Below are 26,542 nucleotides of genomic sequence, written 5' to 3' on the forward strand. Positions count from 1 at the left end.
AGAATTTCTTCAGTGGCCTGGAGTGCATCAGATACTTACATAGAAAAGGACTGAATAAATTCATGAAAGGGAATACTGCATCAGAGACAAAACCGTTGCTCCTCTGTTGCAGTGTCTGACTCAAGGCTCAGTGGATGCCTGTGAAAGACCTGGGGAAGTATTGCTCTGCGCTTGTTTTGCACATATACAGCTCTGTACGTATCTGCCCAATGGAGCCTGGATGCTGAGGTTGATAGACAACCTTGTGTTTCTCATTAGATGAGCTTGTTCCTGTTCACAGCGTCTGTCACTCAGCTTCTCTGTTCATAGTGCTGCATCTGCCTTGGGTATAAGGAAGGGGATCAACCAGAGAAGTGGATTAAGTATGTAACATTAATCTCTTAAAGCACCCCCTTCCGTATCAGTTGGTACTGGTGCCCACGGGTTGGGCTGGACTATAGGGTCTGTATGTCCGTGGCCTTTGGAGCCTCAGGAGATCTGAACAAAATGGGCTGTACTCTTGTTTGTGATGATTTCTAGTTTATCAATATGATATTGGACGGTTCAGGTGCTAACAAACATTTTGGCAGTATTGTTAGTGCTTTGCCAGTTGCCCAGGTGGAGCACCATTCCTTCTGCTTTGCCACAGGCAATTTGGTCATTCCCTGCAGGGATTCTTCTTGACCAGTTCACATGGTTTAAGTTGCAAACTCTGTAATGTAACTTGTCTTCAGACACAGACATGGGAAAAAGAGCATAGGCACCTTTTACTTACATGGAAGAGGACTTGCTTGTGTAAAGCTCAATGGGATCGTTTCTCATTTTTGGAGGATGCCGAGTATAGTAAGGTCATGTGCTACTGCCCACACAAGTCACCCATTTGACACTGTCACACCAGTCTGTGGCAGAAGCAGACAGCATGGGGAACATGATTTGAAAAGAAGAGTTGTTAAAAAAGCAACTCTATCTTCCTACTTTATTAATATACTTCTTTCTCTGAAGATTGCATCAGTATGGTGGGGAGCACACAACTGGAGAGATTCCTGTGCTGCCTCTGGGCAGCACACAGATAGATAGCTGCTGAAGGCTGCTGCTGACACCTGTGACAGTAAAGAGAAGGGGGAGCACATTCCTGTAGCTCACTCCCACCTGTGCTCTTTCACGAGGCTCTGTGTAACCACAGCAGCCCATTTTGCTCCATACTGATGATGAGAACATAGCAGATAGGAAGAGCAAGACATTGCAGGACTTGCTCCTTCATTCATAAATTTTATAGTAGTACTACTTCTTGCATTGTAGTGAGGTTTAAGGACTTTCAACAAGTTTGGGGTCCCTTTTGGCTGTAAAGTGGGAGGCAGTCTTTCCCAGAAGAGTGTAGCAGCTTAGTAGAAAAAGGTGGGGATAAGGAAGAAATATTATCACTACGCCATGCTGCTATGCAAGATGGCGCTGTGGTTCATCTGGTGCTAGGTGGGAGCTGGGCACACAGAGTGCCCCATGGAGGAATTACTCAGCATCTTCCCCAGCCAGATAAGAAGGCTTTCAAACAAGAAAACTGATTAAATAAATCATGAAATCCATCAGGCACAAACATCTGCTGGGAACTGCTGCTTGCCTTTTTGCTTTGGTGGGAAAAAGGAGGCAAGAGGTGAGAGTAGGACGAGGCCCGTCAAAGCGGTATCCTGAAGGGTTGGTTTTACATGCAACCATGGGGGTGGGTCACAGTCTTGGGCCTTGTAGCAGAAAGGGTTGGTCTCTCCTGACGTCACCGGGAGACGCCATCCTTCCCTGTCCATTCCCAAGATGAAAGATAGTGCTGCTTTTATTGGCGCCAGCCAAGAGTGTTACAGGTTGGGACTAGTTATAAAAGGATATGTTCATCCATACAAAAATTTAACATACTAGTGAAAAAAATCTTGTAACAAACTTAGCTGGGCGGCAGCTTAACAAGCAAAATCTTACTGGGCATTGCAGTGATGGTATGGGTTTTCCCTCCCTCCCCCTTTCACCTGCTGTGCCACTTGTAATCTCTGCTGGCAAGGGACAACGTCTAGCCTGGTTTTGATCTTTGTGCAATATAAAAGTTGTTTTTCAGTGCTCATTATCAGTATTGTTTGCTTGGATTATATTGTCTTTTCAGGTTTAATACATAGTGCATTAAAAAGCACACAGTAATAAAAAGTAATAAATAGTGGAACCATAAACATATTTTGGCCTGCTCCTCAGCTGCTATAAATTATTCTGTATGCACTGAAACCTCCTGATGAAGTAGTGCCTTATTACATGACATAGTAAAAGATATGTTTAATCAGGTTTAGGAAGAGACATTAATAAAGTTAAGACCAAGTGACAGGCTATTTGATAAAGTGGTTTGAAATAAAAAGCTTTCAACAGAGGTATTCAGCAGGATGGGTTTATGAGCTCTATGCTACAAAACATAGCAAGAACATGATGACCCCTTGAAGGCTTCCCCAAAGGTCCCCGAGGCAGCCTACAGGGCAGGTCTCCAAACCGGGCTGCTTGGCTATCGGACTGCAGCCACCACTCAGCCCATTTGAGGCTGAACTGTTGATGAGAGCTGTGTCTGCCAGCTTGGGCTGCTGCTGCAAGGTACTGGAGAGCACCAGGAAAGGGCATGATGGTAAAAGATAGTTTTGTTTATAAAGGCAGCGCTTTTATATGAACGAGGCAGCAGGGGGCTTCACTTTCTTCCTGTGCTGATCATGAACCTTTTGAGGGTGAGAACGTGGTCATAAGTAAGGCAGGATTAAAACAAGAGCATGTCTGAGAACAACGCTCAAGGATGACATTTGGTATTAGCAGGAGGCATCAACACTTAATGTCATTGAGTGCTACACCCCAGTCACATTGTTTCATGTTGCACACCTTGGCATTGGTTAGGGGGTACGAATTGGACAGTGAGTCCTTCCCTGAGCTACTTACCTCTTTTTCCTTGGCATGGTATGCTAATGAAAGCCTTAGCCTAGCTCTTTCATCTTGTCCCATGTTTTCCTTTGTTGGTGTGGAAAGGCAGTGAGGGAGGGGGCCCAGGCTGGAGAATGAGAGATAAAGCAGGTTTGTTTATGGCTGAGTCAGAGGACAGTCAGATGGAGAGTTTTCCTTGTAACTTAAAAGCTGCATTAATCACTGGGACTGCAGCTACTCCCACTGATGGCCAGAAAAAGACCTCGGTGTCTCACAACTTTGCTGATACCAAATGAGTTCTCTGCAAAGGCTCTCTCCTAGCAGGTACAATTAGAGCATTTTAATAAGCATTCAGGATGTGGAAATATTTTTAATTATCTTGTGTTATACACAGCCTAACCTCAGCAGGAACAATATATAATTTCAGATTAAGTGAAACTATTTTGTATAGTAGTGATGTAATTGGAGCATCCCTGGGCCAACTGGCTAAGAGTGGCAGTTTCTATAAAGGAAATAAGGTCTGATAACGCTAATGCCTTATCGCATTCCATATACTAACATGGGGTTTAGTGAGAAGCAATCATTTTGGTATGGCCTGGGTGAAATCATTGGTCAAATTTACAGAAGCCTTTGACTGTCTATGCTCAAACACATGTGTGTCAAGGGCATGTAAATATGGGTTTTTTTCTCCCCCTGGTGTCCTTTAAAGAAGGGAGAGGTAAGATTTCCTTGGTGAACAATCTATCCCAGCAGAAGGAAGTTCAGCACTTTACCCACTGGGCTTCAGCAGGTGCCTTCCACCGAGGCTCTTTGGGCTCCCAGCTGGATCCATATCCCTCGGTGCCAAGAGGAAGTTTTTCTAAAGTAGCTGCTTGAGTTACTATAAATCCCAGTGAAAACAAATGGTACTCACTAAGGCATCTTTGAAAAGTCTGTTCTTAAATTGATAAAAAGGTGGAGGAACTAAGGTGACAGATTATTCATTTATCTGAATGAGAATAGTATAAGAATGGGGGAAAATGGGGTAAAAGATCACAACCCCCCCATTCTTCATTTTGGCACTTCTGTCCTCAGAGACACTGCCCGTGTTAGACCCCCAGGTGTTGCTTCGTCCCAGTTTCTGACTCTTTGGGCGTGCTCAGCCTCTGCTGTGGGCAGGGGCATGTTTGGTACCTCTAAATTCAGAGCTGCTTTACCTTGCCTGCTGCTGCGTTTCCTGCCAATGCCCACACAGGCAGCAAAGCAGCAGGCTGCAGTGGCCAGTGCCAGCGGCTCCCCAGTCCCACCCTCCCTTGCCTCTTTGGCTGGAGCTTACCCTCTCCTCCCTGGCACTGCGGACAGTTCCCACATATCCTTGGCTTTCCTCTTTGCCTGCGCTGTGTTTGCTGGAGCCAACGTAATGTCTACAATATGCACAGCACGCAGGGTTCAGAGTTTCTATTTATCTGATTTCCTAGTGTGTGTGCTTTTTTATATCCCTCCTATAAAAGTTATATCTCCTCAGTATTCGCAAGTCCCACAGAAGACTGCACGCAGTCCCACCTGCTCCCAGCACCACACTGGCTGGCAGTGCAGGCATTGCTCCTACCCAGCCCCGTTGCTGCAGGGGTCTCTTTTATACCACCGCAGGCCTTTTTTTCTTCTTTCTGTTTTTTTTTTTTCCTTCCCTCTCCTCCACTTTTTTGTTGTTGGCAATGTGATTGCCAAGCAGGGCAGTCATTTTCAGTCTGGAAAGCAAGTGAATGTTGAGGAGGAGCTGGAGAGTGTGCAAACAGAGAGTGGCAAGCGCTTTTGGCTCTCTGGTGCAGCGCCGCAGCGGGGCAAACCCGTAGCTGCAGAGGGAAGTGGGCATTTCCTCGAGTTTAGAAAGTGGAGAGCTGGCTGGATCCATGCTGCAGAGCACTCCCTCTCCACTGACAGTTGGCTATGTGGGCTATTTTCAGCCTTTGTTGTGGTCCCTATATAATCACAGCTTACTAGATCTATAAAAATAGTATCTCGTGCTCTCTGCAGGCCTAACTGCTAATTACTGGCAGCCATCAGTGGCACAACAAACCCAGGCAGCCATCCAGATGGCATGTTCCTACCTGTGACTGAGTGTGAATGATTTATATTTTATTGATAGCGAGGGGATGGGACGGTGGAAGCCACCTGCCTTCCACACCCGTTGCTCTGTGCTAGGACAGCCTTGTGAGAACTGGGACCTGTGTCAGGGATGCAAGAGGCAAACTTTTCTCTCCTAGCCCAGGACAAGGGCATGCCTTTCAGAATGCTCAGATCCAGTGCAGCTTTGGAAAGAGTAAATGGGAAATAGCTCATCCTGGAGGCGTTTGGCTTGCATGTTGATGTGGCTTCTTGCAAAGGTGGCTGTAATCTCAGACCAAAAACTGCTGGCTGGTCACCTTGAAAATCCTTCACACCTAAATGTGTGAAGGAAATACCTGTGGACAGCCTCTGCTTCAAGGTAAAGGCTTGGAATACATGGAAACTTGTACGTGATACCTGCTTTTCATTTATTCTTTGCAAGTTTGCTCTGTGTTCTCAAATGTCACCTACCAGCGGCTCTGGAAGATTCCCACCAAAAGATGGATTTCTAGGCTGTTGACTGTTTGTTTCAGATCACTTGTTAGTATAGAGGGGAAAAGGTAAATAATTCCTTCTCTCCTCTTCAAACACAAACAATTCTTAGCCCTGTTACAATCATATTCATCATAGAATTATCCAAACCTTTTTTTTTTTTTTTTTGTGAGGAATGTTTCTTTCTGAAGACCACTGCTGGAGGGAGAGTCCTGGGGCTAGATGAACAGCAAGTCTGGATCAAATCTGGAGCCTCTATGCTCCCTTCCACATTGAATTTCCTCACCTCAGCATTCTACTTTCCACACTCACGTACATTTCTAGCCTTGCTGTTTCACATGACGTGGATGTTAGTGTTGCTCCAGGAATCACATAAATAAGGGAGGTGGGCTGAGGCCAGTGTAGCCAGGACATATACACATAAAGCAGATAAACCCACACAATATTTTCAAACAGCAGTCTCAGTGGGTAGCTGCAATGCAGCAAATCCATCCCTCATGCGCAGCCACTGATATCAACAGATTTAAATGTAAGATGTGTTTGGCTCGACGGGTGGAGTTGAACATTTATCTAATCTGCTCTTGTGGCTTTTAGTATCCAGGATCACAGGTTGCAGACCAACACCATCCTCCTTGGACCTCCCAAGCAGGCTGCAGGAGCTTGGGGAGTAGGGCAGGGACCTCAGCTCTCCCAGGTGATGCGGAAGGGGGCAGAGGGCCAGATCCTTACCCCCTTCTCATGCCTTTTAATTAGCTAGAACTCAAACGAGCTTATTAAGGACTGGGGTAATTTTAATTTCATATGTTGGGGGGTGGGGGCCTGCCTGTATTTCCCAGTTCTCTAGGACATGTGTGAAGATGGCAGATACAACACAAGGGACCACAAATGGATCATGCTGTAAAAAGAAGATAAGTTGTCTTGAGCAGACTGAAGCTTAGAAATATAGCAACCTTATAATCCAAAGAAACTATTTCTGTGGCGAATTCTTCTATGTAAGCAACAAACCTATTTCACTATAAATCAGATATTTCTCCAGGCCACATGTTTGTACAAACTGAACTTATGTGCCAGTCACTGGAATTAGTCTCCAGTCCTTTTGCATCTCATGAGCCATTGGAGCAACTGTGCAGAAGTGGAAGCACTAAAAATTATGCCTGCAATGGGGATGTACGTTTACATTTGTTAGTCGAAGTGGAAATTTAGATAAAAGAGTACCCAGCTGGTGCCAGGCAGTACCTGATCTTCTGATAAGTCTTCCAAGGTACCATAAGCCTGGAGTGCTACTTCACAGGCTAAGATAAAATTAATTTCCTTTTCTTGTATTAATTAGAGGAGACCAGGTCAAACAGTTCATTCTCCATGCCACCCTTGACCCACAAGAGTCTGACTGCACCAGCAATAATGGGATGACAAACATAATGGAAAATCGTGCTTGTTTCAGTCAGAGCTCTTTTATCCTGGAGGCAGAGAGACCACGCTGCAGATCTTACCCCTCCTCTTTTCAGAAGGTAAGTTTGGCAAGAGCCAGTTTTCCAGTGTGCCAGGCCTCCCTCAGGATATGCCAGCTAGCCAGGGTTGTGAGGGGAGGGAAAAGACACAGCAGCTCTCTGCTGAGGCAGCACCATTTAAATGGAGCATGCCTGAAAAATTCTTAACCACAGATCTGTTATTAGCTGCAGCAAGATAAAAGGCATATTTTATGAAAGTAATACATTCCAATATTGCACGTGTGAGTCGGGAGATGGACAGCATGCATATGAATGCATTGTCTGCTTGTTTGAATGCATTATTTTACGTCTGTAGGATCAAATGTTTGTTACTTACACAATGCTTAATAACAGATCTTGAGACCATCCTATCTGGCTGTGAGTGGCACAATGGGGTTGTAATATGCTTTGGTATTTTGCCGTGGTTTTCTCTTTTGTTAAAAGATTTTTTGTGTATACTCTTTTCCACGGTGAGATGCAAGATGCAGGGGTAGAGCTGTAGTAGCAGAGATGATTTAAGGATAAAAGAGAAACCAGGTTTGTCAAGGGACTAAAAATCTTTTGCCAGATCAAGTAATATGTCTGGTAAGCTTTCCACCTCAGTATCCCTTTATCATGTCTCTTTTTTTCCCACCTAAGCCTTCCCAGCTGGTTCCATATAAGGTACCACTTCTCCTTATAGCTGGGCAGGACTGAGGTTCTCTCACACTGTTTGCTAATCCAGGGATAGGGGGAGGTTAAACTGTCAACTTCATAGACCCGTAATCCAAAATGATCCTTTGAAGTTGATCTTTTCCTCTTGAAGCTCTTAACCACCTCTGTCATACAGTTGTCTGAAGTAAAATCAGGATTGCCTATCTTTCCAAAAGTTATGCTTTAACTCAGCCACAAAACATGGGTTTGATTCAAGATTAGATTTACAAGGTGAGTCTGTCCTGTGCCAGGGACCAATTATATTATCAAAACAGTTCCTTCTGGCTTTAAAATGTTAATCTCTATGAAAAGTAGCCAGCTGTTTTTTAGCTATGGCTGTATGCAGGGTAGGGCATGACTTAGAAAATGGTCTCTGCTACGTCTCTTACAGGCATCTCGTGCTGGCATATCCAGCTGTTCATTGTGTTTGCTGTTTTTCTGCAAGGCAGTGGTTTGCTGACCTCCTGACAGTGTCTGAGGGCTTTCATGGGTGAGAGGAAGGTGTGGAAAAAATAGCCTTTACCTGGTGCAAACTGGGATTCCTGCAGTTGCTGGCCTGGAAGTCCCCAGCTGGGTGGGTTTCCCTGTTCCCTCATGCTGGGGACACGAAGTACGTGTTTGCAGGCTGTGGGAGCTCACCATGGGATCCTGGCTCTCTGTAAACCTGCTGTGTTTCATGCAGCAATCAAGTCTGCTTTCAGCCCTGCATCTACACATGCTGCACTGCTCCTGAATATCTGAGTTGCCTTCCAAGGCACTGGTTTTTGCTGCTAAGGCTCATGCTGTGCCTCATCTCCACTGAAGTTTAAATCCTTAGTATAGGGTCAAACTGCCCTCTGCTAAATGAATATTACATTCATAGAAAAGGATGAACATTGCACACAGAAATATGTTGTGTTGCTCCTCTGTGAGAGCAGTTATCAGCCCTCTTCATGCAGGTATTAAAGAGAGAGATAACATCAATAGGTCAGGGGAGGGAAGGTCTGTAATTCATACATGGATTTTTTTTCTTGAATCCTTTGAAAAAAGGGCAAAATGTATTCTTTTAACATAAATCATCTGTATTTAAAACTTGTAGGAAAAATCAAAATGGTACCTTCGTAAGTCCTTGCTTCCCATCATGGATTATCCTAAACGCATCTATTGTTTAAGCCAGCCTCCCTTCCCGCTGCACTGCCCCCCTCACACTCCCTCTCTCCAGGTTTTCCTGTCTCTCTGCACTGAGTTTGGAGCCTCTTGCCTTCACAAGCGATGCCCTGTGTGACCCCCTCGCTCGTATCTGCTCACACATTCCTTCCTTATCTTGCTCTCACACTGCTCCAGATTCCCTCCTGACCATAGACCATACGTGTTTACAGATCCCAACTTGGTGCCTTCTAACAAAACTGGCTTTCATCCTGACAGTGAGTCATATGACCTTCCTCTCTTTTTTTCCAAAACCTTCTGTATATGCATGAACCCTTTAAACAGCGGCATCTGAAATGTTTCTCCATCAGTCTCGCCATTTGTATCTGTCTGCTTGTATGATCAATGTTTATATTAGGTAGCTATTATGCTCTTCTGAATCTGTTTTAGCTGTATTTTGACTAGACTGTGGTGACCTTCAGGCAAAGGCTCTGCTGTGCATGTTTATATATCGCTAAATACACTGTTGATGCTCAGTAAAGAACATTATTCATCTTTGGAAGGACTTTGAAATTACTTTTAGGTGAGGAAGCAGCTTAAGAAAAATCTGTGGGTGAGAATTTGGTCGGGTGAGAATTTGGTCAATAAAGCCAATGGGAATTCTGCCACAGAGTGTTTTTGAGTACAGTCTTACAATTATTGTTGTCCTGCTGTAGGTTTAGGTTATTAGTTTGGTTTGTCTTTATATAGATCAAATACCGTCTATATAAAGTTCCCTTGCTTTCTTAAGTGCTGCAGATCCAAATGACTTCTGGGTTTGTAAATATTGCTACATTTTGCTTGTTAAAATAATGTGATCTCACTGAAGCTTATTTTTTTTCCAAATGGCTCACATGGGGCCACACTTCCCCTTTTCGGGGCGATATTCAACTTCAGGGACAGCAGACTCCGAAATACACCGAATGTGTGTTGCCATAACGCCTATGCCTAAATGTGTGGTGCTGTTGCAGATTCAGCCCTGTAGAAACCCTATTGTTTATCAGTGTGAGAGGCCCCACCCCAAACAGTAATTAGAGCGAAGCTCATGTCATAAATCTGCTGGCATCCCAAGTGAAGCCAGTGTTCCCTGGGAATGGAGGTTATCTCCTCCCTTTGCTGCTGGTCCTTTGAACTTCCTGTGGTCAGGGAATCCTTCTGTTTTCAGCTAGAATAACAATTATGAAACTACCCCTGCTCTCCTGGCCGGAGTTCACGTCTAATTAACTTTAACAGGAGTCATAATTTTAAGAGTGATTTCTCAAAAGCGTTATAACTCAAGACAATTAAGGCTTGAGAGAGAGTGCGCGAGACAGGGAGGGGAGGAAAACAGAGGCACTCCTTGGGGCAGGGCACTTCATGAGTATTAAACAGATGTGACTCATTCCTGCCTCTAGTCCCAGCAGAAGTAATACCTTTTGAATAAGTTCTGCGTGCTAGATAAAAACTTGTTTGCTGGTGCAAAAATCACAGCACACATGTTAGAACAAGTGCCCTGATGGGCTATTCACATTAAAAACGAGGGCACGCGGCAGTGGCTTTTTCAGTCTGTTGGTGTAAATTGGATACAGGTCTTTTAGCTGTGGAAACTTGTTGAAGTCTGCAGAAAGAAGGGATAAAGGGAAAGGAAATGCAGACCGAAGAATAAATGAATGAATTCAGTTGCCCTTCTGGAGCAGGATGTTTTTATTCATATTATGTGTGAAATATGTAGTAGTGTATATGGAATACATCCATCAGAAAATTTGACGGGCCAAACCTGATCTATTGAGGATGTGTGAAACTAGAAAGGAGATTATAGCAATATAGAACATAAAAATGCTGGGGACCCCTAGGTCTGACTTTTTGTGTATTTATTTAAAGGTAGTTCTGCATGGAGTAGTGAAGCCTTTGTATATATGACAGGCATCCTCTTAAGCCAGGGCATCCCACAGACCTCTCCCAGAATCGATACCACGGACGACAGCATCTCTGTGTGAAGGACCAAGCCTCCTGTGAACATACAGAAAATCAAGTTTTATGACAGAGGGTTGTAGGGAAATCTCCTGCTGCTACTACAGGGGCAATCCCTATCTTTACTAGTGGCGTAAGGATTCTAGAGGAAACGGGTTTTTTTACTACAAAATTGGCTCACAGCAAGGTTTGTTGGGGTAGTGGTTAAAACAGAGCCAGTCAGCCTACACAAAATCCTTACCAGTGTTTCTGGGGACAGGCTGTTGCTAAAACAATGGTGGACTATTTCAGTTAAGGGCTGTATCCACAGAGGGGATGCAAGATTCTTTCAGAGGGTTGAGGAGGTGGCGGCGGGAGGGACAGCTGATGTCATGTATCATTATGCTGGTTATCGTCTGCCACACAGAGCATGTCCACACCACAGCTGAAGGTGCAACTGCAGCATGGGTGGACTCTGCTGGGCTTCGTTTAGTGCTGCCAACTCAGGTGGTAACGGCAGTATAACAACAACAATGCAATATCAGCATGTAGCTGCCCGAGACCTCAGGCATGTATTCTGGTCATTGGCCATGCTAAGTCCCTGCTGCTGGAGTTTCATCAGTGCTGGCACCTGGTTGAAGCTAACCCCCAGGCTTCTTGCTGTGCTGCGGTCATAGGCAACCCCCCACAGCTGAGTAGTCAGCCACAAGGGTGGGTTGCAGGCTGCTTCTGGTACAGCACAACCACACGTGAGCCCTGCTTGGAGCACTCATCTAGCCAGGAAACAGGCATATATTCTCCCCTAAAAATACTGAAGTCACAGTACATCTGCCAGTTTCTTTGACCAGCTCTTCACAGTAATGCTTTCTGCCCTCCCTGAGAAATCTTTGATTTCAGCCATTCAGTGCTGCACCTCCTCCAGCTGTTCCCACACCTTTCCCTGAAGCAGACTTCCAGCAGCCCTGTAGAAAACTGTTCATCTGCTCCAGGTGAAGCAACACAGCAAAATTAATATCTTAGTATGACGAGAGACTACAAGTGAGCCTACACAATCCATGGTCTGATTGGGAAGTAAACCCTGATCGCCTCAGGAAGAAAAGTTTGACCTACTAAGCAGTGGAGTGTCTTGTGTCCTTGGAGCTGGGACTTGGGAATTTTGTGCCCTCTGGGAGGGAGCAAGTTGATTTTCTCAATGTAGGAGCCTGGGGGCAAACCAGCATGTAAGTGGTACGGACAATCAGGGGCCCAGGAGTGAAACGGAGTGAACCGCAATGATAGTTTAGATGTGTCCTAAGGATGTTGCTTGATAGTTTTACAGCATATTGTTGTAAGCAATGAAAATGAATCTTAAACTGTAAATCAGCATGTTTTCCATTTATTCATAAGAATTTTGCATTGTTTTCTGCTTGTAATATTTCTAATGTTAGCATAGCCATTATGTTGTCTCATCTCATTAGGTTGGCTCATTTGGCATCTCTCAGAGATGCCAAAATACAGGGGAGGTTTTTGAAAAGTATTTCATCAGTATTGTTACTGGGAAAATTATGACCAGCTGTAGTGTTTTAACATGCTTGAACGTGGGTATCACTAACACTTGAACACATCTATATCCCTTATTCTTCCATTATAAAAGCAATGCTGACAGCTCCACCTTCTCTTAAAAGCTATCATCCAGCAACAAGAATTAAATAAAAAAAACCCCAAAAAACAAAAACAAAATTCCCCTAGGGAAAGTACTATCTTCATCCACCCAGAAGAGAGAAGTATCAGAGTCTCTACTGAGTCTGTCAGAACTTGTGTGTATGCTACTGAATAACAAAGGAGGTGATCTATGCCCTTTGGAATAAGGACATTCCAGAGCAGATATGGTGTGTTCATGTTACTATCAAACCTTTCTGAGGGACAGTGATCAATGTGAAAGCTTTGTTACATGAATGAGAAGAAGGTGATTTGGAATAGCCAACATGGCTCTACTAAGGTTAGATCATCAGATCACATAGGTTTTGCGGGACCTCTAGAGGTCTCTCATCTCACCCCTGCCCAAGGCAGGTCCAGGTAGAGCAGGTTGCTCAGGGCCTTGCCCAGTTGGGTTTTGAGTATCTCCAGGGTGGAGACTCCACAGCCCCTCTGGGCACCTGCTCCAGTGTTCACCCTGATGGTAAACTTATTTTCCCTAATATCGAGTGGGAATTTCCCTGCTTGACCAACCTGATTGTGTTGTGTGATAAGAGAAGAGCAGTGGTTGTTATCTACCTTGACTTTAACTTAATGTTAGACATGATCTCCTACAGCACCTTTGTATCTAAGCTGGAACATTCTGGTCTGGACAGATGGATTAGTAGATGGGTGAAAAACTGACTTGTTTGTTGAGCTTAAAGGGTTCATATTCTACCTGGAGGCCTTTACAAGCAGAGTTCTTCAGGGATCTATTCTGGCAATTTAATATCTTTGTCAGTGATGTGAAAGTGGAGACAGTATGCACCCTCACCAAGTTTGCAGCTGACACCAAACTGGGGAGAGCAATCGACATGCTCCAGGGTAGGCCTGCCACTCAGAGGGACCTGGGCAGCTGGAGGAAGGGGCCAACAGGAACCTTATGAAATTTGACAAGGACAAATGCAGAGTCCTGCAACTGTGGTGAAATAGCTCCTTGCAACAGTACAGACTGCTGATGAGCTCTGTGGGAAAGGACGTACTGCTGAGCAGTAGGCTAGACATGAGGCAGCAGGGAAGGCCAAGAGCCTGGTGTGGCCTGGGCTGTAGCAACGTGAGCACAGCCACCAATGGAGGGGAATGACCTCTATGATCCCCCTCTATGCGGGACTCATTAGATCCACCTAGAGGACTGCATCCAGATTTCAGCACCAGTTGATAAACTTGTTACTAAGCTACCAAGATGGTTGGGGTTTGGACACCAGCCTCTAAGGAGAGGCTGAGGGACCATGCCTTGTCCAGCCCAAGGTTGAGACATCTTCAGAAGAACCTAAAAGCAGCCTGTCAGTATCTATGAGCCACCAAAGCTCTTCACAGTGGTGCCTGGTGAGAAGACAACAGACAGCGGGCGTAAATTGAAACAAGAGAAGGTCCAGCTGGGTACGAATATTAACTTTTCCCCATAAGGACAACAAGCAGTGGAACAGGCAGTGAGGTTGTGCAGGCACCATCCTTGGAGGTGTTCAAGACATTGCTGGAAAAGCCTGGAGCAACTTTGTTCTCATAAAGGGCTTTGAGCAGGAGGTTGAACTACAGACCTCCTGACATACCTTCCAACCTGAACCATTCTGTGATTTCTTGTTAAAACTGGGAAGGCAGACCTTATTACTTAAGTCGTTCAGTATCTAGAAGCCCCAGTGTTGTCCTAGTGGTATCAGGTATCAGTGTTAGTCCGTGCTCACACACAAAAGTTCAGAAAAACTTATGGCTGATGGCAGGCAAAACTTCATAGCAAAATATGTCCCACATACATGAGAGTCCCCTCCTCCTCCTGCCCAGTGCTACTGCCTAGGAGCTCCCCTCGGGCGCATTGTCTCATGCTGCTTCCCGTATGCCCTTTGCCCAGCTCAGAGGCAGGTTGAGCGAGCTCTGAGCACTCCTGCCTCTCCCAGAAGAGCCAGGTTGTGGTTCCTCTTGTTCTTCTCTGTGTCAACAGAGTGCATTAGCTACAAAAGCACAAGAAAGTATACTGCTGTAACCAGTAGCCCAGTTCATAATTATTATTTTATTGCTTTCTTGTAGACAAAACTGGCATTTTTTCAAGGATGTGGCTAGAGTCTGTCCTGGAGGTGAGGCCATACCTCTCATGCAACTGGCAGGACTGGACTTAATTTAAACTCATACTACATTTAACAGAGTAGCACAGACAAGCAAGATTTCTGCTTATGTTGAAGGAAATCACACACACAGTATGTCATACACTGTTCTACATGGAGTGGTCTTTCAGTATCTGTTTACAGTGTTTTAAGGACTATTTGAGCACATCTAGTTCACCAAGACGTGTGCACAAGGAGGCATTGTTACAGTAAGTTGATCTTGTTTATTACAATGCCATTTGGAGGTGATTTCCCAGGAATCCACACAGAAAATAAAACTAAGGAGAGCTGTCAGTCCCTCGGTGCCAGCATAAGAGTTCAGAGCTGTGCCAAGGTTAACTCGAAGCAATCCTTTTTCTTCCCTGTTTCCCATCAAAGTCTTTTTTTTTTAATTGATGTTAACCTCACTGGTTCTTAGGCTGCTAATCATGCAAAAGATGAACTTTTTTTATGGAAACAGCTGCCTGTGTCCTAAAGGGATCTAAATGATCCTAGCAGAAAAGTGTATCTGAACAGAAAAAGGGGAAATAAAGTGATAATTTTATTTCCTACATGTCTGACTCAGACCTACTTACATAGAGAAGATTTTGCAGATACCCACAGACACATCCAAATCACATGGAGAGCTGGGAAGAAAACATTAATGCAAAGTAGCCTGTTTAGCATCTCATATCCTATTAGGGCTCTAATCCTCTGGTCTCTTTATCAGACTTTTATAATTACATGGAGCAGAGAATGAGAAGGCGGAAAACTAAATGCAATTGATTCTGCTATTTGAACTACAAGGTTCGTGTAGGTGTTTGGGGGAAGGAAGTAAAGCGCACCAGCTCTTGAATGCTGAGCAGCAACACTATAGCAATAATTGAGGACTGAGGAGGAAGAGAATATTCCATTGCAAGTCTGAGTGAAACTTAGGCAGTGCTGGAATTTGGTCTAGACGGGAGGACACTTCCACATTTACATCGTCACATCTCGAAAGCTGTGGTAATCACAGATGTTTCACGATCCCCAGTGGCTGCCTCATAGTATTCTGGTCCCACTGATGACAACTACGCAAGATTTAAATGAGTTCTAGTGATGCTTTTGTAATGGAGGAGAATATGGCTGTAATAAGAGAGCTCCCATTTCTGTTCAACATGACAGCTGGAGGGAGGAGAAAGACTAACTTCAGCTTCTCACTTCTGAATTTGTCTTCAGAAAGTTATGGGATGTGTGTGTGACAGAGGAGGCTGCCTCTTTTTTTTTCTCACTTGTACTGCAAACTTTATGGGAACAAAATTCCCTGTGTGCTTGGAATAAAAAAGACCCTTAGAAAACTTTCTTAAGTCAAATTTTACACATTTGAAAAGGCTTTTTCAGCACAAAGCAATTCTTAATGCTGCCCTCACTAAGTATCCTGAGATCCCTTTGGTGTGGGGAACTCTTGCTGGCTGGGTGTACAAGCAAGCACAGCTGGAGCACACGACACTGTGATAACGTCTGGAGTTTGTAGAGAGGGAGTCTTGGTAAGGAGGTTTCCAAATCTACCAGGAGATAAATTGCCCTCCATAGCCTTGGGGGTTTGGAGAACAAAATATTCCTGTAAGGATGACACCTCCACTCCTCAGCTGTGAGAAGCAGAGCTTCTGGCACAGTAAAGAACTGAATCTCTATATTCCCTGGTTGTTATCAAAATAGTTGTGGTATGACCCACAAATTGAACATGAAACGACAGGTCTGCTTGCAAAAACTAATGCAAAGTGAGTTAATTGGCATTCTTTTGTATATATTAGATCCAATTCTCCATTGTCCTCCACAGCCTGCAGCCATTATACACCATGAATGTTCAGCACAGGGGAGATGTGCATGAAAATCTGTTTTAAAAGTCTTACTTTTCTCCATTAAATTGGTAAAGATACTAGGGACCTTTATAACTGCTCTGATCTGGTATTCCCTTTTACAAGTTACAAGGTATTTTTAATTATGGTAGTAACATTTTAATAAGGCTATCGGTGCCTGGGGCCAATGCCATAACCCAGTTATTTGACAAGTTGGGATGACAGACATCTGTTACAATGTGCAACCTTTCTAATGGCAGATTCAGGGTAATGAGGAGGAATCCAGGTGTCTACAGTGCTACTGTAGCAGTTCCCATTTGACCCTTCACTCCCATTTCCAAGAATGAGGACACAAGCAGAAGAAAGGGATGGGTGTCAATAAAATCATAGCGCTCCTTATCCCCTTGGGCTCACAGATAACTGGGTGTAAACTAGAGCAGCCCCAGTGTGAAGATCCCTTGAGAGCTTCCATTGTCCCGCTTCTCGTCTTGTACTGCACATTGCTGAGCTGCTGTGGTATCTAACACCAATTATCAAACTGTCTGAATAATGAGGGGGAGATGCACCTTGCCAAAAGTTCATGGTTTATTAAAATTTAATTAATCCTCACAAATGAATGCATTTTGCATGCATGTTGTGGCTGAAAAGATTTTTGTCCCACTACTAAAGAATAACTAGCTAGAAATAGCCTTGTATTGCTCTCAGCGCTATTAAGTATCTTTTTCTGTGTTAACTTCTCAAGCTCCAGAAAATGTCACCAGCTGTTGATGAAGCATAATTGTGAAGTGAGCTTTTAAAGGAACAGAAATAATGTAACATTAATTATTTGACCTTGTACTGTCACTGTTGGGGTGCTTTGCTTGCAGCAACATGGAATCAAGAGCTGTGTAGAAATATTGTGTGCATGCTCTGTCAGTCATGGTGGGACCATGGTGGGAAAAGGATGTCACATGTTGCTCTCCTCCACCTGAAGCAAAACAGCAAGGCATCCTGAAACTTTTTGTCTGAGTAGTCAGTCAGGTTTGACAAGGCTGACACATCCCTTACCACACCCTCTACTTTTACATGGTATAGAAGGAATTGTGCAGTCCTAAAATGCATTCCCTCCACCCGAATTCAAAGAGTTTTTTTTTTTCTTTTTTTTTTCTTTTTAAACCTTACCAGAAACTGGTAGTGTAATATTCCAGGGACTGTCTAAAAGGAGCACAGCGGATGTTCAGGGACCTGGGAATGACAGCTCTTGGCAAGTAGTCCTGGGCTTGACTGGTCACAGGCTCGCACTGAGCACCTTGTGTCAGTCATTCCCTGCCCTCCCCAACCCCTCCGAACGCTTGCTGGGGCATATCTACATTTTAAAATGGATTGAGCTGCAAGGCACTGTAAATCTGCCCATAACTAGGCACCAGTTGAGTGTATTTAAGATATATCTTCCCCATGACAGAGATATCTTTGAGTAAGTTGTCTGAGCCCTCTCTGTTATCAATGACATTTCAGACCATCTCTGCAGCAGCTATAGAAGTGTTGCTACTGGCACCAGCTGGTGAGCCTCTCTTCCCTTGCAGAGAAGAGCTCAGACTGTGGACTCGGGAGTGTTGACTGTGAATTTCCTGGGGAGAGTTCAGCCTGTGTGAAGTGAGGAAGTTCCCAGGACTGACCTTCAGTCGTAACAAACATGGACTTTGTGAATGCTGCCACTCAGCCTAAGCTCTCGCCTCCCAGGCAGCCCTTGCACAGGAGTGGTGGCGCATAGCAATCGCTTCACAGACACGTAGCCGGATTAGTGGTTTGCATGTGCAAACTTGTCCTTACTGCCCAAAACATTAGGAATTAGGAACACAGAAGTCACATGATGTTTTACCTGGATGATTCGATCTCTGTTTGGAATGCCAGACCTGGTTCTTCACAGCCTACAAGAATGGAAATCAGTTATCAAGTCATATTCAAATTTGTACTTTGAATGTCAGATGTCACTGGTTATCAATGTTTCAGCTATTTTAAATTTATTTGGTTCGTCTCCACGCAAGGAGGGCATTAAAGAGAGGATATCATTAAATGAGCTCAGAAGATGGCAAGTGAAATAGGAGGGGCTGGCAGCTACTGTTAAAAGTTGTTAATTAACAAGCCATTGAGGGGAATTTCAGTGTGCCCTTGGGAACTCAGTTCTTAAGATAAAATACAGATGTCTCACTGGTATAGACGGGGACAAAGACAGCCTGATACGTTCACCTCAGGTGGTGTCCTGAATAATTAAAGACCCGTTATCCAGCAACTGAAGCTTAAAATAGAGCTTTTGGGTACCCCATTTGGGGTTGGGAAGGAGCCTTTTATGAAACCTAAAGAGATAGATTATGCCTAGGCCTAGTATTATGTATAAAGGAGCTTCACTGTTTACTAAAGCGGTGTTCAGCTGTAGCCCCTTTGTGTCTTTGGAACTTCTCTCTCCTAATATCCTCAGGGTGTCTGCAATTCCAGAGGAGGTGAGTTAGGATACAGGGGCTGCAGCACAGACCTTGGCTCTAGCTTGGTTTAAGGTGCCCAGAGGGAATATTTAGACTAACTTGCTTAAAGAGTGTCTCCTAAGACCCAGACAGTTTTTATGGATCCATGTCTTAAGAGGCAGAACTCCACCTTCTGCTAAGGGACATGAGCAAGAAACTCTGAATTACTGCATTTTATTCTCTCCTGCACAGAGTTTTCCTCATGAGGAAAACAGGACTCTGCAGCTTGCAGAGTTGGCTGGACACGTGCTCTCAAAAACTCTTTGAAGTCAAAGAAAGTCAAGGAACTTAGGATGTGGCCTTAGGTACATCAGGACCGGGCCTTTCCAGAAGTGGTGGAGCAAGGGCTAAGCGAGATCGTCCAGTTATGACACTGATATTTTCCTGTAGTTGGTAGAATTATAAGCAATACCCAGGTGACTTGATCCTGCTTCACGATAACCGAGTCCACCTAGGGTAAACACCCAAGTAAAATTGACTGTTTCAGCAAATAAAAATATTTGTATTTACTTCTTTCATTTGTCTGTGTATGGAAACAGTTAAGATAGGAGCACTGAGCTGTTTTCAGTACCAGTTCAGTCTTATCCTCTCCTCTTCATTTCAGCGGGGCTAATTGTGCAAGCAGGACCAGCAGAATTCACTCGCAATTTAAGTACATTTTTCTACATGTCCAGGTAACAGTGACTCATGCAGGCCTCTGGGTGTATCACACACATGCTGTCTTCATCACAGATAATGGAATGTCTCACCGAGCTGGCACACCAGTCCAAGCTGAAAGGTGGGGCTGATTGGAGATGGTGCTAAAACTCAGTGAGAACCTCAAATCAGTGTAACGCTTTTGGATTTCTAAATACATGTACAGCTAAGCAGACAACTCTCAAAGGGACTTGCTGAAAAAATTGCTTTGTGTTCATATGTCTAAACACAAGTGCCTGGCTTGATGCATTGCTACTCAAAAAATCTGACTTTCAGGTACACTGGTGGTACTAATGCAGTGATCTGTATTTATGTTTCAAAAAGTTTGGACTGTAGTATCAAGGCACAAAGTTCAAGTTTCCCTCATTCTGCATTTCCCTCCTATTCTACATATGGTTTCTACCTTTTTACTTCCTTCTTTATGGCATTAAACCTATATATTTGTTTTTCTTACTCATCCTGACTGCTTTTGTATTCTGTTCCCTAATGAGACTTTGGAATGTCAAATCATCAAATCGTGCAGATGTAATCTGTATTCAAAAAAGCACCCTAAATCCACATATATATACACATATATATGTATGTATGTGTATACATATATATATGCACTGATATATAATGATTCATGTTACATATAATACAGCACATATATTACAATATAGAAGTCACTGTATGACTTCACAAATAATAGCCAACTTGTATTCTGCCTCTTTGTAGCACTCTATACAGCTCTGGGCAGTGCCGTCAGGACGCCTTTCGGGACCAAGCAACCCCATATTTGCTTGGAGGAGCTCTTGTGCCTCCGCTACGCCGTGCCCACCATCACCTCCAGCAGCAGGGCAGGTTCTCACGTAACCTGTACCGTGATGCTCCCACAGAGCCCCAGCAGTTTCAGTGGCACTGAGGAGAATCACTCTCATTTGGTTTTCTTTTGAATAGTTCAGAAAGTCTTGTCCTTTGGTATGTCTGTGTAGCTGTTATTTACCATCCTGTGGCGTATCACTTGGGTTTAAAATACCAGAAAAATGATCAGTGCAGGGAAGGCAGAAATGGGCCCAACAGTTTACGCATGGTGGTGATCTTCCACAAGTTTAAGAGCATCAGATGACTGATATGGCTGGCTCCTGTGCTGCACTTTGGGATGAAAGCCTTGGGATTATTTCAGAAAAGCTTGGCTGGGTTATTCCTGAGTGACTGCTGCTTCTTAAAATCTGGGCATCTTCTCTTTCTTTTCTAACACCATGGACAAGTGGCCAGATCAGCTGAGGCCGTGCCACTGAGCATAGCTAAGACCCTTGAGACTGACCCAGCAGTCAGTGGCTGGTAACAAAGGCACTGCTGGGCATCCTACAGCAAACTGCCTTTGCCGACACCCTGCACACACACAAAAGTATTAAAACAATTTTGTCTCTAGTATCTGGCTTATTTTTTAAGAGTAAAGCTTAACTTTCAGCACACCAGAAGGCAGGAATCAAGAAAAACTAAGGGAAAAAGCTTAAACACCTGTTTCTGGATATCCTCTTTCTCACGCACATGCAAATGCAGTCAGCGCGTGACACAAATCAAACATTTCCGCAAGTTTCAGGGCTGTTTCAGAAACACACTGGGCTTGCAGTATCGACCACCTCCCCAAACGTGGGACCCAATGTATTTTGGACTCGATGAAACAAACATGTACGCCACTTTCCTGGCGAGCTCGCCGGCCCTGTGATGGGCAGGGGCCTGGGCCCATCCTCGACGTAATGGCGCCGATGTAACCGGCGCTGCCTTGTTGGGGTGCCGGTTGCTTTCCGGAGTGGCACGAGGGTGCTCGGCGTCGTGGGCACCCCCACCGCGGTCCGCCCAGCCCTCAGGCGAGCCCCGCCATGCCCCGAGGCCTCCCCGACGGCTACGGGGAACGATACAGGCCAGGAGGAAGTTTTTAATGGGCTCCAACCTCCAAGGGCAACTTACGAGGGCAGTCCCCGCACCAGGGAAGGTGGGAACACCGGTGCGAGGCTGAGAGAGGCCCTGCGGTGCCCGGGAGGCCACCGGGGAGCGACACCGCCGCCGCGGCGGGGAGGGGAGCCCGGGCCGGGCCGGGCGCGGCGGGGCGGGGCGGGGATCGGAGCCGCGGAGAAACTCGAGGCGGCCGCCGAAGAGGCGCGGAGGACGCAGGCGAGGCGGCGGCGGCAGCTCCACGCCCAGGAGCGCCGCTTAAAACCGCCGCCGAAAGGTGTGGCTTCGCCTTTCCTCTGCCGGCGGGGACGGGACGGGACCTCCGCTCTTGCCGCCGCCTCCGCCGCCCGCCCGGCACCGCACACCGCTTCGCGGCGCCCCTGCCCTCCCCTCACCTGCGGGCCGCGCTGATCCCAGTCGCTCGGCCCTTCCCTACCCTCGTTGGGCCGTCCGGGAGAGGCGGCACCGCGGCGGGCCCTGCCGGGGGTGAATGCCTCTCCCCCCGACGGGTCTGGGTCAGCCTCCCCGTCGCTTCCCCCCTCGCCCCGTCTCCCCCCGGGCGGCGGCCCGCCGCGCTCCCCCGCCGCCATGAGCATGAACGGCGGCTCGCACCCACGGATCAACACCCTGGGCCGGATGGCGCGGGCCGAGTCGGGCACCGACCTGCGCTACGAGATGAGCTCCCATGTGGTGGGGGGCGGCGGCGGCGGCACCCACACCCACAAGACCTACTACTACCAGAAGACCTACGGGGGGGACTACGCCTCCGACGGATACGGGTAGGTGCGGGCCGAGCCGGGCCGGGGGAGCGGAGCGGCCCCCGGCCCCGCTCCCTCGGGCCCGCCTTGAGAGAGCTGCTGTCAGCCGCTGGCGGTTCCATTTCCCAGGTGTTCAAGCTTGCAAGCCTTCCTTTTGCTCCCTAAGGAGACCAACCTCTAGAAGGCTGCTTTTAAATGCAAGTAAAGAACTGGTTTAATTTATTTAAAAACCCCCAACTTTTGGTGGAGACTCTCTGTGAAGAGACTAACGGGATAAAAGGCAGAACGGTAACCTCAGCCTCCCGCCTTCGCACTCTGGGGTGTAGATGCAGCTGTGCTGGCTGTACTGACCGCACAGTTCTCTGCTGATAAACCCCCGCTCTGCTCTGTGATGCAAAACAATCTGTACCGACGTAAATTGCTTAATACCTCCTACACCCAGGCTCAGCTCTCACTGTCTTCCCCAGCAGTTGCAATAACTAGGGCTATAAAACGATTTTAACTAGTGGGAATCGTTCTCTTATTAATTTTTGAGTGTGTTTCTAGCTTGTGCAAGGCCCGGGAATTTAAGACCATGGTCTTTTATGCAGTGATCCCTGACATTTGGTGGCTGGGGAGCAAAGATGTGTTACAAGAATCATCAGTCTGCTTTCCTCCCCGCTACCTTTTTAACTTTCCCTGTTGCTGCGAGTACAGTCAAGATCTTGTAGGCAGGGCCCTGGCTGTGAATCCTGGTTTGGAGAACACCTGCTTTCACGGATGCAGCTGTACCGGCAATCTGCATGGATCAATTCTGGAAAAGACTTTTTTGGAGCAAAGTGGTGCTCTGAATGTATGAAAAATAAGTGCAGTGGTCATGAAGACTTCTCCATTAATTCCCTTGGCTGGGACTTCATGGGACTGAAAAGCTGGCAGCAGTTACAGTCACCGAAGGAAACAGCACTGGTGTATGATAAGGCACCTGTACAAAATGCTGCTGGTGATTATGCTTTTTTTACACGTGGAATGACTGTTAAACGTATTGGTCTGATTATTGATGCCACTGACTTAGGAATTGATTCGGAAGTACTGTTACATAATTTGTGTTAGAATTTAAGCCTTAATTTTATGGATAGTACATCATGATTAGATTGCAAAAGGATGAGCATTAAACATACATAATAAACATCAGATGAGAACAGGCAGGCTTTATTATATCAAGCAGATCTATGAATGTTTGGAGAAAATTGGGATTACCCTAGAGAGCACGGAGAGCTCTGTTTAGGTACATCAGACCTGTTGCTAGAAGATCACTGAATGAAAGACAAAACTTGTATTCTACCGATTTTTTTGTTTATTACTTTGGCCAGATCTTAGTTTTAGTTCTTCTTTTGACTTTTGGTTTGGTGTGTGCACAGGTAAGTTAGTTACAATGACTTGCAGCTATGTCTACTTACTATTACAGTAGTATGAGAATCCCTATTTATTGCTATATAATTAGAACAATTCAAGACTTTAACATGAGAAAGTGCACGTACTAGTAGTTCGAAATGCCATCGCTGTGTTGCATTTGTGAGGATTTGTTTTGCTAGTGGTGCTCCACTGCAAATACCTTTACTGTTTACAAGAGACATGAAAAATTAATGGCAGAACATGCTACTTCCTGGCTGTTCTCTTTTTCCAGACTTTACTGTGGTGCAACTATATTGGATTCACTAGAGTGATTTCCTATTACTCCTGGCTTTCACTAGAGGAGTAATGCTTTCCTTTAATTTAGCATTCTTTGGCTTTTGTTACATATTTTAAACCAGTCCATAGCTTGTTAGGCTTTTCTTTCTTTAATATTCAGTGGCGGTGTAGCAAGAGTGAAAAAGACAGACATGATCAAGAGGTTAACAACCTTGTATCAACATCTTTTCATTTACTCTTTATAACAATATTCATATCTCCTTTTTGGGAAGGCGTATCTGGCAAGGAGGTTACAATGGAGTTCCAGTTCCCTTTATTGCAACACTTCTGCATAGAACTAAAGACCCCTGTTAATGAAATCAAAATACATATATATATGTATGTATGTATTTACATATATTTTTTTATGTGAAAAGATCTGATCATACAAAATAAGTATTTTTTTGCAAAACAGTATCTGTGTTTACACCTTACTGAGTTGCATAGGTTTATTTTTAATCAGTGCTGATTTGAATTAAATTGTGTCCCAAAATAAAAAAAGAGGGTTTTGTTGCTAGTTAATGAAAAAAGCAGTTGTGCCTGATTTTGCACATGCACTGTGTGCAGAAAAATCCACTAAATCCTGTGCATGTTGTGTTTGCAGGGTCAGGGCCATCATCTACGGAATTGGTTTTAATAATTGCGTTCAGCCTGACATCTTCAGTGCCAAAATTTAGTGGCAGTTACTGAACTTACAAAACTGAGGCTTCTTTTTCCGATGGGGAAGATTACTGTACCTTAATTCTAAACGCAGTAGGATTCAACTTAGGGTCTAGTCTTGTAAGTTTTGGGGCGTATTCTGCCAAACAAGTCTGTGCTGAGTATTACATTACTCACAGAGCAGTATAAGACGCTCCCTACCCTTAGGGCTCAGCAAGGTGCTTTTACAACATTCCCGGTTTCTTCTGGCTTGGGAACTCAGGATGAGCTTGGCCCTGAGTACAGATACTCAGCTTGACAGTGAGTCATGCACTCCTAAACTGCCAGTTCATCAGTCAAATATTTATCAATGTCTTTGCTATGGACAGATAAAATCTGACATGCTGTGAGAGAAGGAAAAAAGTCCAAGTTGTGCAGTTCTATTTGTCATTGCTGAGATTAGGGTAAAAAATAGCCTAGGATTCATGGTTACTGTGTGATATGAAAATAAATTAATTTACACGATTCTGCTTAAGAGTTATTGTAACTTCTGTGCTTTAAGTTAGAAAAGGAGTTAGAAAGTCACATCCCATGCCCTAACATTACTTTCACGGACTGACAGACAAAGTAAACTTGGGGAAGAGAGATTCGAAGCTGTGTTTTTGCCCTTCCCATCAGTCTTGCAGGGATCTTCAGGGTCCTGACCAAGCTGAGTGGTGGTAGGGCTGGCCTGGTAACATCCCCTCTGAGCTCCTCTGCCACAGCCTTGCACGGGGAAAAACTGCCCCGGTGACAAACAAAAACATGGGCAGGTGAAGAGGGAAGAATGTGTCTGAATTGCTGCTGAATACCTGCCACGCCAGCACAGCCTGCACTGTGCTCTAGCTAGCCAAGAAAACGAATGGGTTTCAGCAACAGCTGGTGACACTGCGACGCCATGAGACAAAAACCAGGTTGTAGCTATCCCAGCTCACCTTTTCATAGGTTCGTCCGTGAGATTTCAAGCTAGGTGCCTTTGCAGGTGTGAAAGCCTCTGTCAGGTGAAGGGGTTTTGCTGCATTTCAAGTGGCTGCTCTACAGCAGAGGTGTATTTCCATGGTCCAGGCTGGACCCTGCATTTGGCACCTCCCTTTCCCAGAGCCTGAGCTGGGGGAGGCAGCATGCCTGCAGCCTGCTGTACCCGGCAGGTACGGCCTTTAGAAACGGTGCCGTTGCTCCTGGTGATTAATACTGGTGGGAAAAAGTGTGAGGATTTTCTGCAAATAGGTGTGGCAGGATCCCTTGTGAAACCCTGCTTGCTCTGAAGGCAGTTAGCCTCAGGGGTCTTAAGATTTCACTTAAGTTTTTGCACGTTTCTAGTGGTATTTAGAGCCCGTTTGTGCAAGATGCAGACATCTTTTGAGGTTTCCTGTCATCATGTCTTAGCCCATGTGTGTACTCGGCAGATGGGACTAGTTTGGCAAGGCCATGGTGTGCCAAAACCGATCCTAGTAAGAAGTAGAGACATGGGGAGAACCTAGTTACAAAACTCTCGATTTCTGACACTTGCCTTCACCTTCTTGGGGTGGGGGGGAAAGCTGGTTTATAGTATTCTAATTTCTGGTTACGTTCTTATGGATATTGTGCTTCACCACCTTTTGCCAGCATATGCCTGTGCATTTTCAGGGACGCACACACCCAAGTGGCAGGTGGTGGTGGATGGGTGTTGGTTTAGTCCTGTGGTGTGTGCAGGCTATGTGCTGGGAATGCAGATTCCAGGTCAGGTTTTTCTTCTAACTTGCCTACCCTGGGCATACCAGGTAATCCCTTGATGAATGTATTGCTTGTTCAAACAAGTTTGTGTGGATGGAAGGGGGGGGGGGGGGGCGGAGAAAAAGAAGTACTATTGTTTTGCTCTAGTTGTCGAGTTATAGGAGTCGCTCAATA

The 26,542-nt window shown here is 45.3% G+C and overlaps 1 protein-coding gene and 1 long non-coding RNA gene across 3 annotated transcripts in view; one reads left to right on the forward strand and one right to left on the reverse strand.

The window, feature by feature from the left end:
- Window positions 1–10,653: 10,653 nt before the first annotated feature.
- LOC141924825 (uncharacterized) lies at window positions 10,654–22,032 on the reverse strand. The gene is made up of 3 exons (XR_012623678.1): window positions 21,908–22,032; window positions 18,239–18,287; window positions 10,654–10,814 (listed from the first exon to the last, which is right to left on the reverse strand). It is a non-coding gene; the product is annotated as an uncharacterized LOC141924825 (long non-coding RNA).
- Window positions 21,815–26,542, forward strand: part of DSP (desmoplakin) — a 39,551-nt gene continuing 34,823 nt past the window's right edge. For both annotated transcript variants that reach the window (XM_074827948.1, XM_074827958.1), the window contains exon 1: window positions 21,815–22,291. In XM_074827948.1, coding sequence (XP_074684049.1) covers window positions 22,101–22,291 — 191 coding nt within the window. In that variant the 5' untranslated portion in view covers window positions 21,815–22,100. The remainder of the gene's footprint in view (window positions 22,292–26,542) is intronic.

The sequence above is a fragment of the Strix aluco genome, chromosome 1 (genome assembly GCF_031877795.1).
Source record: "Strix aluco isolate bStrAlu1 chromosome 1, bStrAlu1.hap1, whole genome shotgun sequence".
In the NCBI taxonomy this organism is placed as follows: Eukaryota; Metazoa; Chordata; class Aves; order Strigiformes; family Strigidae; genus Strix; species Strix aluco.